The sequence below is a fragment of the Cebus imitator genome, unplaced genomic scaffold (genome assembly GCF_001604975.1).
Source record: "Cebus imitator isolate Cc_AM_T3 unplaced genomic scaffold, Cebus_imitator-1.0 Scaffold254, whole genome shotgun sequence".
Classification (NCBI taxonomy): domain Eukaryota; kingdom Metazoa; phylum Chordata; class Mammalia; order Primates; family Cebidae; genus Cebus; species Cebus imitator.
In genome coordinates, this window is record NW_016107569.1 from 1,377,228 (window position 1) to 1,392,421 (window position 15,194).

At 51.2% G+C, this 15,194-nt stretch overlaps 1 protein-coding gene across 2 annotated transcripts in view; it reads right to left on the reverse strand.

Annotated features, from left to right (window-relative positions):
• Positions 1 to 5,135: 5,135 nt before the first annotated feature.
• ASS1 (argininosuccinate synthase 1) overlaps positions 5,136 to 15,194 on the reverse strand; it is a 56,498-nt gene continuing 46,439 nt past the window's right edge. For both annotated transcript variants that reach the window (XM_037728048.1, XM_017499081.2), the window contains 3 exons: positions 11,522 to 11,678; positions 6,714 to 6,779; positions 5,136 to 5,429 (listed from right to left, as the gene is read on the reverse strand). In XM_037728048.1, the coding sequence (XP_037583976.1) occupies positions 5,384 to 5,429; positions 6,714 to 6,779; positions 11,522 to 11,678 (269 nt within the window). In that variant the 3' untranslated portion in view covers positions 5,136 to 5,383. The remainder of the gene's footprint in view (positions 5,430 to 6,713; positions 6,780 to 11,521; positions 11,679 to 15,194) is intronic.

A 15,194-nucleotide genomic window follows, 5' to 3' on the forward strand; every position in this document is an offset into this window, starting at 1 on the left:
CATTTTAATGCAATTTCAATGAAATATTAGCAGATGTTTTGAGGAAATGAATAATTTGTTTTAAAAATGTGAATGGGCTGGGTGCAGTGGCTCATGCCTATAATCCCAACACTTTGAGAGGCTGTGGTGGGTAGATCATTTGAGGTCAGGCGTTCAAGACCAGCCTGGCCAATGTGGTAAAACCCTGTCTCTACTAAAAATACAAAAATTAGCCAGACGTGGTGGTGCATGCCTGTAATCCCAGCACTTTGAGAGGCAGAGGAGGGTGGATAATGAGATCGAGATCATGCTGGCCAACATGGTGAAAGCCCGTCTCTAGTAAAAATACAAAAATTAGCCAGGTGTGGTGGCATGTGCCTATAGTCCCAGCTACTCGAGAGGCTGAGACAGGAGAATCGCTTGAACCTGGGAGGTGGAGGTTGCAGTGAGCCGAGATCATGCTACCGATCTCCAGCAGAATGAAACTCCATCTCAAAAAAAAATATATGGAAAAGGACCCAAAATAACCAAAACAATCTTAAAAGAATGAGGTTTAAGATTTACTATAAGCTACAATAAACAAGTCAGAGTTTTTACCATAAAGCTAGCACACCCATTAATGAAGTAGACAGTCCAAGAGTAGAACCATACCCATGTGCTCTTTTTTTTTTTTTTTGAGACAGTCTCGCTTTGTCGTCCAGCCCAGGTTGGAGTGCAGTGGCAGGATCTCGGCTCACTGCAACCTCTGCCTCTCGGGTTCAAGCTATTCTCATGCCTCAGCCTCCCGAGCAGCTGAGATTACAGACTTGCGCCACCACACCCGGATCATTTTTTTGTGTTTTCAGTAGAGACAGGGTTTCACCATGTTGACCAGGCTGGTCTGTAACTTCTGACCACAGCTGATCCACCTGCGTCAGCCTCCCAACGTGCTGGGATTACAGGCGTGAGCCACAATGTCTGGCCTAATGAGCTGATTTTTGACAAAGATGCTAAGGTAATATAATAGGAAAAAGATAGACTTTTTAAGAAATGGTGCTGGAGCAGCAAAACATCAGTATTTTCAGAGTATAAACTTTGATCCTGAATCACGACCTACACAGTAATGAACTCGGAATGCAGCAAGGACCTACCTGGAAACGTTAAATTGTTTCAAAGAAATAAAAGCTGAGCCGGGTACAGTGGCCCATGCCTGTGATCCCAGCTACTCAGGAGGCTGAGGCAGGAGAATTGCCTGAACCCGGGAAGCGGAGGTTGCAGGAGGCTGAGGCAGGAGAATTACTTGAATCTGGGAGGCAGAGGTTGCAGTGAGTGGAGATCATGCCACTGTACTCCAGCCTGGGTGACAGAGTGAAACTGTCTCAAAAAAATACACATATTTTTAGCAGCATTTATGTGTGTATGTATGTATTTGAGAGGGGATCTTGCTCTGCCACCCAGGCTGGAGTGCAGTGGTGTGATCACCACAGCCTTAATCTCCTGGGCTCAAGCGAAACTTCTGTCTCGGCCTCCTGAGTAGGAACTGTGGCTGTGCCTCAGCACACCCAGCTAATGTTTCTTTTCTTTTGCTTTTTTTGAGATGGAGTCTTGCTCTGTTGCCCAGGCTGGAGTGCAGTGGCACGATCTTGGCTCACTGCAACCTCTGCCTCCATGGTTCAAGCGATTCTATGGCTTCAGCCTCCTGAATAGCTGGGATTATACAGGTGTGTGCCGCCACAGCCAGCTAATTTTTGTAATTTTTAGTAGAGACAGCTTCACTATGTTGGTCAGGCTGGTCTTGAACTTTTGACCTCAAGTGATCTACCTGCCTTGGCCTCCCAAACTGCTAGGATTACAGGTGTGAGTCACCATGCCTGGCCGCCTTTTTTTTTTTTTTTTNCTGGGAGGCAGAGGTTGCAGTGAGTGGAGATCATGCCACTGTACTCCAGCCTGGGTGACAGAGTGAGACTTCATCTGAAAAAAAAAAAAAAAAGCTAAAAGAATCAATTACTTCACTAGAAGAAATACTTTTAAAAGTTCATCAACAGAAAGAAAATGATATATGCAGAAACTTTGATTCAATACAATGAAGGGCATCAGAAAAAGAAATATATGGATGAATGATATATACGTTCTTCTTATTTTTAATCTTTATTATTGTTGTTATTTGAGGCAGAGTCTCACTCTGTCACCCAGGCTGGAGTGCAGTGGCACAATCTCAGCTCGCTGTTATTTGTATTTTTTGAGACAGTCCTGAGATGTTGTGCAGGCTAGCGTTCAGAGCTGTGGCCACGGCTCACTGCAGTCTTACCTCCCAGGCTCATGCGATCCTCCCACTTCGGTCTCCTGAGTAGCTGGAACCACAGGCATGTGCTACCACGCTTGGCTAATTTTAAAATTTTTTGTAAAGATAGGGGTCTCCCCATGTTGCCCAGGCTGGCCTTGAACCCCTGGGGTTAAGTAATCGTCCTACTTTGGCGTCCGAAAGTGCTAGGATGATAGGCACAGCCCATTATTATTTTTAATCTTTTAAAAGTGATATTTGACTGTCTAAAGCAAAAATGATAGTCTACAAAATCCCATAATACATTGCTATCTATGACAACAAAGGCATAAAGTGAAATGTCTAAGGTTGTACTGTTATAAAGTTCTTACATTACACTCGAGGTGGCACACTGTTAATTGAGGGTAGACTATGGTAAGTTCAAGACGTATGGCATAACCCCCAGAGAGGCTACTAAAAAGCAATAACTAATAACTAAGTATAGCTAATAACCAATTATTAAAAACATTCCATTAAATTCAAAAGGGCTGCGCATGGTGGCTTATTCCTGTAATCCCAGTACTTCGGGAGGTTGAGGCAGGAGGATCACTTGAGCCCCGGAGTTTGAGACCAGCCTGAGCAACAAAGTGAGACTCTATTTATTTTAAAAAATAAAAAATCAACAAACGGCAGAAAAATAATTTAGAATATGGAAAAAACTAAATCTATAAATGCGGGAAGATTAAGTTAGGGAGTGTCAATGTAACAAAATATTACATAATTGCTGAAAATGTTTAAGCAGTTTTAAAAATGTATTTTAATTTTTTTTTTTATTGAGATGAGATCTTGCTGTGTTGGCCAGGCTGGTACAAACTCCTGCAATCAAGTGATCCACCCACCTCAGCCTCCCAAAGTGCTGGGATTATAGGCGTGAACCACTGTGCCCAGACTTAAGAATTGAGTGTTTAAAATTATAAAAAAACATTTATGATATGTTAAAATTTTAAAAATAGGGTGCAAAGTATATACATTAAGGCATAAATAAAGTTTATACTTTGAAGTATAAGGTATATATTTCTAATTATAAAATTTAAAGCATTTATACTTTAGCCTAAATAACTGCAGAAATAAGCATAGGAAAAAAATGTATATGCATCGTAGGATGTTTAGCCAAAAAGCAAAAAAAAAAAAAGAAAAAATAGGGTTGACAAGAAATACACCAAATATGGCTGTGCATTGTGGCTCATGCCTGCAATCCCAGCACTCTGGGAGGCTGAGGCCAGGCTGGTTTCAAACTCCTGACCTCATGATCCATTCGCCTTGGCTTCCCAAAGTGCTGGCCAGTTCTTTCTTTTCTTAAAGATGCAGCTTATCGCTATGGTTAAAGACATAATGGTTGGGCACAGTGTCTCAAGCCTGTAATTCCAGCACTTTGGGAGGCTGAGTCGGGTGGATCACCTGAGGTCAGGAGTTTGAGACCAGCCTGAAGGTGGTGAAACCCCATCTCTACTAAAAGCCGGGTGTGGTGATAGGTGTCTGTAATCCCAGCTACTCAGGAGGCTGAGGCAGGGGAATTGCCTGAATCTGGCAGGCGGAAGTTGCAGTGAGCCAAGATAGTGCCACTGCACTCCAGCCCGGGCAACAGAGTGAGACTCCGTCTCAAAAAAAAAAAGACATAAACATACAAGATTTGAGGGCTCAGTCAGGCCAGGGTTTGGTTCTTGGTTCTGTCACTGGGTAGCTGAGGGGTTCTGGCAAATCGATTTAGCTACAGCTTCGTTGCTACCTCTGCATAATGGAGATGAAAGTGTCCACTTCATAGTGTGGTTTTTAAGATTTAATGAGATACTGTGAATAAAGTGTGTAGCAAAGTGTTTGGCACAAAGCTAATATTTATTATTACAGTGGACATTTATCATGAGGAAAATAAGTTTTAAAGGCAAAATTTCTTTTGTGAGAACCCCTCATGGACACAGGCAGTGGAGTAGTGGCCAGGCAATCCCTGAGGCCAGGGTCTGAGTTCAGAACCAGGACAAATCACAGCGCAAGCAGCACTCACGTCTTCCCAGGGAAGATGCTTTTGGTTGCAAGGACCAGAAACTCCCTCACTGAGCTGGAGACCTGAATTCATTATGAGATCAGGTGTCAGGGAAACCAGGCCAAGAGATGGTCACCAGCTTTCACGAAGTACAGGAATAGGAATAGGGACTCTAATCCTGTGACCCTCTTTTCCCATACTTTTCTTTCTGCTCTGCGAGCCCAGGTCCACAGCCTCCCACGGTGAGTACCTGTGTTACATGTTCTCACTTCCGGCCACTCGCCCAATTCCTGGGGGTTCTGATTGGCTAGCTTGGGTCAGGTGTCCATCCATGGTCCAATCAGATATGATGGGGGGGGGGTGGGTGGGATCACAGTACAAATATGGCCGCTTTGGGGCCTGGTGTGTGGACCAAGGGAGGTAGTGGTAAGTCCTGTGCCTTTTTTCTCCTCTGTTCAGGCCTCTCCCTCCTCCTCCATGATTTAGACTATTTTAGGCCACGCATCTGTGGTGAGGAAGTATCCTAGGGTCACTCATGGCTGACCTGTGTAGAAGCTCCCTGTGGGTTGTGAATAAAGGTGGTTCCCAGAGAAAGGCCTGTGGGCGTTGTCCCCAAAATGCATCCCTTATAAACTTTGTTGGCTTCCTGGCATATGCCACAGGGCCACAGATTCCCAGGCTGCTGGCTAGGATCTGACCCAGGCGGGCAATTCTGGATACTTAGTTTTTGCTTGAGAAGGGACAATTCTCCCAGAATACCAGGATGTCTGGCAAATGGCGGCCTTCAACCACTTAGTCCGAAAACATAAAAGTTGGGCTAAGAAAAGCATAATTAACTATACACACACACACACACACACTCTCTCTCTCTCTGTAGAAAGAAACAAAAGACTAGTGTATCTTTTAATTGTCATTTTATAGCTTCCCACTGCAGCTGCCCCCCACCCTTCCCTTCGACAAGGTTTGCAGGCTTCAGGGGGACCAGGGAACAAAGCCGGGGCCTGGCAGCCCCACTAGGCTGCCAGCCGGGGAGAACAAGTCACAATTACAAATTATCACAACAATTAGCGCCTGTACTTGGGGGATCTGCAAATTGAGGCGGCCCTGGCTCCTCATTGTACAGGGGTCTATTTGGCAGTGACCTTGCTCTGGAGACGATGATATTCCTTCAGCCTGTAAACCAGATTCAAAACAAAGAAAAATGTAAATGAACAATAACAACACACCCTGGGTTCCATTAATTCAGGCAGAACCGGGGTGGCGGGGGCAGCTGTTTGTTAAGATGTGTGTGAAGTTGTCTGTTTTTCTATTCCCTCTGCCGCCCTGGCCCCTCCTGGCCTCCAATCAGGATAATGTAATTAATTTATCTTAGGGGGAGAACATTGTTTGTCATTGTTGAAGACAAAGCATTTAACTGGCAATGGGAGACGTGAAGAGGCCATTATGAAAGCCCCGTGTGTTCTGGGCCATTTAAAAGGGTTTATAGAGTCATAAAATACAAACAGAGGGTGCAGGAGGCTGGGGGGTGGAGGTGATGAGAGGACCCTGGGCAGATGCGCAGGATCCAGCGTCTCTCTGGGCATGAGGCGCCTCCAGGGACAAGAGGCTGGCTCTAGGAGAAAATGGTGGCTCTGTGCCCAGGGCAGGCTGTTAGCAAGAGGAGGGAGAGACTTAAATCTTCTGCACCCCAATCCTCAAGGGAGCTGGTGAGGAAGGACCAGGACAGTCCTTCCAGTCTCAGCTCCACCTCCTCCTCGTTGCTTAACCACTCAGCCTATTTCCGGGGAGTTGCAAATTTTGTGTAAGAATTAAATGAGACAACCTAGGCGCGTGCCCCAGAGCAGCTTAGTCTGTGTTAGCTTCTGGTGACAAGCAACCTGTTTGCCAGTGAGCACGCTGGCCCTGGGCTGAGAATGCTTGCTGCTGGCACTGCCCCTGGCTCTTCCGGTATGCCAGTGTCTAAGCCTGAGCCGCATGCTTGATTTCCACAGGCGTTGCTGCATCTGTGAGGCAGGTACAGTTGACACCCTGCGGGTGACTCCAGAGAACCAAAGGTCTGAGTGGCTTCAGATGACATGCACCACCCGCCTAGGCCATAGGATGGCTTCCAGCTAAGACGACAGCTAAGGTATGGTGACAGAAAACAAAGGCTCTCTCCAACTCTAGGCTATTTCCTTGTTTAACCTGCTCAGCAAAGAAGCTCATAGTGGAGTCTCTGTGGCTTAGGAGGAGGGGAGGGCAAGTATCAGAGGCACCAGATGGGACACAGGAACCTGGGACCCCAATGCCTCAGACCCTCTAGTTACTGTTGGCTAACAAGGAATGCCTCTGAGGATGCTGTGGGCAGATGGACAGGAAAGTGGGGTTTGTCTAGGGCAGGGCAGCAATCAAGGTCCCATCAAAGCCTACCCTTTACACCTGGGGGCTCTGAAGGCCTGTCAGGGCTGAGTGTCTTACCTGAGGGAATTGATGTTGATGAAGCCGGTGGCATCAGTTGGCTCATAGTCACCCTGAACGTTCATGCTGCAAGGAGAGAAGTAGCTTGTCAGGTGAGTCTGGCCCTGGCCTCTGCTTGAAGGGAGGACTGCTGGGGCCAGGAGCAGCCCCATCTCCCAGATGCCAGGTCATTTCCCCTGCGTGGGTCTAAACCCTCCCTGCACGTTGGCTTTCCATTTCATTTCTTTTTGAGACAGTCTCACTGCCTCAAAAGTGCAGTGAGAGTGCAGTGGTGCCACTCGGCTCACTGCAACCTCCGCCTCTCATGTTCAAGCGGTTCTCCTGCCAGCGTGTGTCACCACACCCAGCTAGTTTTTGTATTTTTAGTAAAGAAGAGGTTTCACCATGTTGGCCAGCATGCTCTTGATCTCTTGACCTCGGCCTCCCAAGTGCTGGGATTACAGGCATGAGCCACCGAGCCCGGCCCTGTTTAATTTCTGTACAACCCAGGGAACCCTATTCTGGGCCAGGCACCAACCCAAAGGCTGGAGAGCCTTAGTGGGGCACATGGCAGCCTCTTCCCTGCCACACAACGAGGCAGGAGGCTAGGAACAGCCGCCCCAGAACTCGCCCTATGAAATGCTACCGACCAGGGCACTCCATTTGTAAATGGAATATGCATCCAACCAGCTGTGCCCTTGGGACTGTGTGGATGGTATCCAGTGACCTGAAGGCTCAGGAGGCCTTGGGGTGTGAATTGGAACCCCACAAAGGCATTTCTCAAGCTGCAGGGAGGCCTCCAGCATTCACAGCAGGATTGGCCCACTAAGTCACCTTTCCCCTCATTTGTCCAACCAGGTAGACCTCACCTAATCCATCCTAAAACCTGGGTACCCACCATCAGCCTGTCATGGAAAATGCTAGGTTGACTGCTGCTGTTCTCAGCAGAGGAGATTTTACCTCTCCAGAGTTTCCATCACCCAGACTCACCAGCCTTCTGTTTTGGGGCGTTCCAACCTTCCTAACTATGGCCGTCACTCCAGTCTGGCCGACTGGGGTTTGCCTCCTGGCTCTGCCACCTACCACCAGAGAGCCCAGGGCGAGTATTCGTGCACTCCGAGGCTTGGCCTCGCGCTTGTGAGATGCGTGATGGTGGTTAGCGCTCAACGTCACTTTTGGCTCCACATGAAATAATGTAGCTGGTGCCTGGCACATGGTGAGCACCCGCTAGTACTAACACTATTCATTCACTCATTCCTTTGTTCAGGCATTTATTAAGCCCTTGCTGCCTGCCAGGTGCTGTGCCAGGTGCCAAGGAAGGAACAGCAAGAGTGGTGTCCACAGGGAGGGGCCAGACGTAAGCAATCAATCACCCATCACCTTTGCTAATTACAGTTGTGCTAAGTACCTAGGGCATGTGGACTCAGGTGTCTCCTACTCTACAAGGCCAGCCTGTGAGAGGATGGGGTCCCTTGTCACGTCCTGCTCTGAATCCGTGTCTTGTGTGCAGAACTCCAGCTTTGGGACAACACTGACTCAAGGTTCCCAATGACAAGGAGGTGGCCTGTCCCCACAGGGGCCCTCCTTGAGAGGTGAGACTAGCAGCTGTGGTCGGGGGTGGAGGCAGGGTGATCTACTGCTTTGAGACCCTGAGGCTGGACCTCTGACCGGTTCTTTGTGGACTGTGGACTTTCTACAAGAACTAATGGGGGTCTCTGCATCTGCGCGGCCCCGGTGGCCTGTTCAGGACCTGGGCCCTGACCTTTACCAGGCCTTGAAGCCGGTGGGCATATGGAACTCTCTGCAAAGTCACCCCCATGCTCCTTCACCTCCTTGATCTCCCTCCCTCCCTCCTCTACACCTCCACGGCCCCTCCAGGGCTCAGGCACTGAAGCTACCAGGAGCTTGAGTTTCCTGGAAGAGGAGGAGATGGCAGACTTTTGCTGGCTACCCCTTACCGTGCGTGCAGGGTCACTGCTTAGGAAGGGTTGAACCAAACGAGACCACCAATCTCCTCTGATCCCTTGAACAGACCCTGTTTGGGAGCCAAGCCTCAACCCCGCTGGCCCCTGTATTCAACCCAAAGAAAACGCAGGACACAGAACCCCCCACCTCCTCTCACAAGTCACAACAAACTCTCCCATCCCCTTCCCCAAGGTGGGACTGTCCCAACTGCCCTGGCAGCCCCTGCAGAGAGGGTCCACATCCAGGGACAAACTTGTCCCATGAGGCTGCTGGGAGTTTCAAGAGGGGTTTCTCAGGAGCTAAAAAACCTCTTTTTAAAATTGTGGTTTGAGGTGAGGGGGGAGGTGGAAAAAGAGTTTACAATGATTTTTTTTTTTTTTTTTTTTTTTTTTACCTCCCCTGACGGTCTACAGAAAACCTCTGTGCTTTTATTTTTGCTCATTCGAGTGGCTCTGACCTGCTCTATAATTACGTTACTTTCTACCTACTGTGCCGCGGCATTTCCAGTTCTGCCGCCTCTCGCGGCTTCCTCGCTGGTCCCTGTGACGCTGTCACTCAAGGGCTTTCAAGCCAGCGATGTAGAAATCAAAAAGAAAAGGGAAATGGTCGGAGACACAGTGAGAATAAATGCTCCTGCTTTTCTCTTTTTCCCCTTTCCCTTTTTACTTTATTCATTTAATCCCCCTGAGTGAGACTGTAAGGCTTAATGAAGGTTTGGACGGATTATTAGAGGCTGTTGATTTGGAGGGGGAGGGAAGAAAGAGCCAGAGAGAGAAAGAGAGAAGATAATTTGACATTTACCCCGACTGATCTAAACTGATTCAGTTGTATTTATGGCTTATAAAGTGTTTAGAAAGATTGAAGGGGGGAGAAACTCAACATGGCAAGGAGAAGGGAAAGAAAAAAAATAATATTGACTGCCAAACAAGACGCGTACTTTAATTCCCAACTGGCCTCTGGGAGGGAGGGGGCTGGCCTCAGCCTGGGCCACGCTGGGCCTTGGGGGACCCATGTCCAATGGGGGCTGTCTGTCCCACAGGGGCCTGCCCCATCTCCTGTTTGGCCAGGTGACCTCTGGAGGTGACACCTTGTCCCTTGGTGCAGGTCACTCTCATCCATGGGGCAGACACAAGAGTAGCCAATCGTTACCTGCTACCTTTGCCCTACCTCTCCAGGGGCTCCTACGCGGCCACCTTCTGCCTGGTCCATCACTGAGAAAGCTCCTCACAGCTCCACTTGTTTCCTCCCCCACTTTTTTGTAAGAGACAGTGCCTAGCTTTGTTGCTAAGGCTGGGGTACAGCGGTGCAGTCATAGCTCACTGCAGCCTCCAACTCCTGGGCTCAAGTGATCCTCCTGTCTCTGCCTCCTGAGCAGGTAGAACTACAGGTGCATGCCAGCATGCCTGGCTAATATTTTATGTATTTTTTGAGACAGGGTTTTGCTTGATTGCCCAGGCTGGAGTGCAGTGGCATGATCACGGCTCACTACACCCTTGATCTTGCAGGCTCAAGAAAGAGATACTCCCACCTCCGCCTCCCAAGTACTTGGGATGGCAAACACATGCCACCATGCTTGGCTAATTGTTTTGATTTTTTGAGTAGAGATGAGGTCTCACTATGTTGCCCAGGCTGGTCTTGAACTTCTGAGCTCAAGCGATGCTCCCATCTTGGCCACCCAAAGTGCTGGGATTATAGGCATGAGCCACCATGCCTGGCATAATTTAAAACATTTTTTGTAGAGATGGGGGTCTTGCTCTGTTGCCCAGGCTGGTCTTGAACTCCTGGCCTCAAGCAATCCTCCCGCCTTGGCCTCCCAAAGAGTTGGGATTACAGGCCTGAGCCATCTTGCCTGGCTAGTTCCTTTCTTGTCTAACTCCACACTCTCCCCTAAGCAGTCTCTTCTTGTTCCGGGGCTTCGGAGAACATTAAAATGCCTATGACGCTCCAGGGCCTTCGACCTAGGTTCTCAACTCTAGACCCCATTGTCCGACAGTGGCCTTCTAGTTTTCCCAGCTAGCTCAAAAGAAACCCATGCTTGTGACACCTAAATCCAAATTCATGATCCTTCCTCAAGAGCATTTTCTCCACCCAGGGATTGCACCCAGCTGCTCATGACCCCAGACACCACGGTGGTTATGGACCTGCCATTTCAACCCCTTCTAGATTTTTCTCACAGCTCCCTGCTGCTATCTAGTCCCAGAACCAACAGCCTGGTCCAAGCTGCCAGCATTTCCACAGGTGCCCTCCCCCCTCCCCACCTACTCAAATCCTTTCTCCAGAGCAGCCAGGAGGACTATCTAAATGCACAGATCTGATTTTGCACTTCCCTTTAAGATCTAGCTTCGACTCCCTCCCCCTGGCCTCTTTCACCCTCCCACTCCCCCCACCTTCATCTGTTAAATCCTCTGCTATTATTTGAATAGCAAAGGAGCTTCTCCACAACCACAATTATTCTTTATATCTATTTTGAGACAAGGTCTCTATGCTGCCCAGGCTGGCCTCCAACTCCTGGGCTCAAGCAATCCTCCCACCTCAGCCTCCTGAGTGGCTGAAATTACAGGCATGCACCACCCCTCCTAGCCAACCCCAGTTATACCCAGCCAGAGTATCGTGCATTCCTCACCTTAGACAAGCCCGTCACCACTTTGTCTAATTCGACATTCTGGTGATAGTTTGATCCAAGCCTTTCTCCCCAGCTAGCCTGTATGTTCCACCGGGGCATGGCAGTGTCTAGACTCTGTGACCATCTCTCTGTGCTCTGCACAGCTCCTGACATGTGCTGAGGCACAGATGTCCTGAGGATCCAGTCAAAAGCCAGGCTCCGAGACTAAGCCGGGGGGCAGGGCGAGGTGTGGGGCACCTACCTCACCAGCTCCTCGTTGTAGAGAGACAGTGGGGACTCCCGGCCGAGGATGTACACCTGGCCCTTCAAGACGGACACCTGCACTTTCCCTTCCACTCGCTCCTGCGACTTGGCGATGCAGTGGCGGACAAATTCACACTCCGGGCTGTGCCAGAAACCTGACGGGGGGAGAACGGGAGGGGATCAGGGGGCCTCCTGCGCTGCCTGTTGTCGGTGAGAGCACAGGAAAGGTGCCCCATGCTTCACCCCACCATGTAGACCTTGACTGCCTCCCATGAGTCTGACACAGTATGCAATTGCCCGTGACCGAGTTGAGGACCATGCTTTTGTAGTCCTGTCCTGTGGGTAAGAGTCCATCTGGGTCACTTCCTAAAGGTCAGGAGGGAAGTGACCCACTGCTTCATGCCACAGGTGTGCAGGAAGCGCCACATGCCAGGAAGTGGGGGCCCAGTGGTAGAGGGACCCCATCCCTAGCCCACCTTGGGCTCTAATCCTGGTAGGGGAGGCAGAAGACCTCAGGACTCAGAGGCACGTGCTGCCTGGGGCTTGGTCACGTGGGTGTCCAGTGCGCAGCTGGGTGGTGTTTCAGGATCAGACCATGGCCATATAGCCTTCCCCTCTCCGTGCCTCTGTTTCCCCACCTGTTGAGTGGGGACGTCACAGTAATATTGCTTGTGGAGGCCCTAGCACTGAGCAGCACCAGCCTGAAGGGCTCCTGTGAACTGGAGTCCTGGTTGGAGCCCACCCTTCAGGGCGGGCCGGCCCCCTGGACTCGGTGAGCGGTTCTCTGCCTCCTGCTACTGTTTTCCTAGGCAGACGGAATGTGTCTGCAGAGATGAGCAGCAGCACTGTGCTCGGGCTTCATCTGCGCTAGCTCCTTGAACCCTCATGCAGCCCTCAGCCTCTCTCCTTTCTGGGTGAGGAAGGGGAGGCTCAGGGAAGTTAAACTTCCCTGGGATCACACAGGCTGGAAGTGGGGAGCCTACATCTGACTTCTCTTGGCCCATGTTGTAACAACGCTGTTTCCTATGACACACTTGGAGCTTTCTCCGTGACTGGAACATCCCCTGGTGTGAAGGCTGGGGCAGGAGGTGCCTAAGAAACAGGCTCCCTTCCCTCTCCCCCAGAGTGCTAAAGGCCAGGGAGGGGTAGTGCTCAGACCCCAGTCTGCCCCGGGCTTCTTTCTAGTCTCTGCGGATGGAGGCTGGGACCAAGGGGCAGGCAGGCCAGCCACGGCAGAGGGGGAGGGACAAAGCAAGGCTAGGGTTTCCTGAAACAGAGCTGGGAAGGTGAGCCCACCTGGGCAGCTGCAGGGCCAGATGGCACATGATCTCCTGCCCTGATAAAGGGCTGGGTCAGGCCAGGAGCTGCAGCTATTGTGGGAGGCCCAGGCCCCTGGGGGCACCTGCTGAGGCCCTCCGTGGGAAAGGGGACAGGCCTGCTCTGGGATGGGGTCCTGGGGCTTGCAGAGGTTGGGGAGGGCCAGGCAGGGAGAGTAGAGGTTGAGTCCTTGCTCTCCAGGGTCCCACCCTTTGAGTCCACATCCCAGCCACACTTCAAGTAATGCGACCTCCCTGTGCCTCAGTTTCTTCATTTGCACAGTGAGAAAATATCACCAAAGTTCGTGTGGTTTCGGTGAGAGAATGCACACACAGCGCTAAGCGTTTTGCATTAGCTGTTTGAACACCATGCCCAGCGCCAGCCCTCACTGTACACGGCGGGGGTGGGGGTGGGGGCGGGGGAGAGAGGACCAGACAGGGAAAGAACCTGTCCAAGGCCACACAGCAAGACTGTGGAAGAGCACTCCTAACTCTGGCCCAGGGCTTTTTCTACCACACCCTGAGACCCTTGTCCTCCCAGCCCCCGAGGCCCTGGTGTCTTGGGCTTGGCCATCTTTTGATGGAGCTGGGATAATTAGCCCATTAAGTTTCCAGGCTGGAAGACAGGCAGGAGATGGAGGCAGAGATAGGGAAGACAGATCTCCGTGGGAGCAACTGGCCCCAGCGTTATCTCAGAATCTTCTACCTCTGCCCCACGGGGGTCTTCTGCTCAGATTTCTTTTCCCAGCGGACCCAGCCTGGGCTGGGAACAGCAAAACTGCCATAAAACTGCATAGGGGGAGACCCTGTACCCCCCAGGCCTGCAGATGAACTGTGGGCGGGGCTTAGGGCTGAGCTGGAGAGGGACCCCTCCCCCATGCTGCTAGGCCCAGCCAGACATGTGAGATCCTTTCTCACTGGAACAATGCTGTGTGAGTTGTACATTATGCCCATTTTACTGCTGAAGGAATGGAGGTGAGGGAAGAAGAGGTGAGCTATACCCCCTAAATGAGATGCTCCATTGGGCCCTGCCAGAGTCCTGAAGCTGGGGTCCTGCCGGGCCAACCCTGGATGCCACTCCTGGAGACAGTCTGCCTGCAGCCCATACGGCCAGACCAGGCAATTTGGAAATGGCAGGAGAGGAGCAGGAGCCAGCCAGCCGCACAGACACAGACGCAGGGAGGCAGTGATCACAGAGCCCAGGGCCTCTAGGAGTAAGGCCGGGTCAGGAGGGCTTCCCTGTGCCTCATGCTCCCTGTCTGTGCCGAGACCACAGGGGCTCTGAGGAAGCCAAGCACGACCGCAGAGTGGAGGGTCCCTCTACCCACGAGCAAGACAGGACGGGGAAGATACCCTGCCGTGCTCTCAGCCTATTGCCCTTTATTTGACAGGAGGGGAAACTGAGGCTCAGGGAAGCGACAGACCTGCTCAAGACCATTAACCCAGCCAGAGGCAAGACCCCAGGGCCCCGCCTCTAAACTGGGAAAGCACGCCAGGCTGGAGTACGCACTCGCCTGCCAGACACTGCTTCGGATGCTTCCCAAATACTCATGCATTTAGTCCTCACCACCCGACAGAACTCATATCCCCACGCTTCGCATGGGAAAACTGAGGCCTCAAGGAGGTTAAGTAACATGCTCAAACAAAGCCCTGGTCTATACCATATCCCTCATGGGAAAATCGCATCAAATGGCCCTTCTGAGCTGTGGCGGTCAGCCTGCTGCCCAAGGCTGATCTTGACGTCTGTGGGGCCCTGGACCTCAGCGGACCTGGGCAAAGTCAGTATTAGTGACAACTACCAGGAAGCAGCCCCCTCCTCGCCCTCGCCTCCCCTCTGAAGTTGTGTTTCCTAATCATCGTACCTCAGTTTAGGATGCAGAGGGCTTGTTGCTGACAGGACAGGGCAGGGACTCGACCCAGCCAGCCCGTGCAGAGGCATCGTGAATGCAGCCGGGGGCCAAACTATGCCCTACGTCCGGGGCTCCCCTGTCTGTGCCGCCGCACCCCTTGATCACAAGCGTCCTGGAATCTGGTGGAGTAACTGGGAACTTGGCCACTGAAGCTGGCCTGAACCAGGATCAAAGCTGCCCGTCACCAGCCAGGAGAGCCTGGGTGACCACCCTCAGCTGGGGGCCTCCATTTCCTCACCTCTGCACAGCTAATATTAGATAATACCTGTCAGGTGCCCAGCTCAGCCTGGCAGCAAGACGGCAGGATTAGTGGCAGCCATGGCCACTGGCATCAGCCTCTGCCGACCCGGAGCAGCCAGGCCAGGTGTGCTCTCCTCTGCCACATCTTAATGATTCGCTCACTTGTAACCAAAATCCTCCTTTCAGGATTGCAATCCCTCCAGGC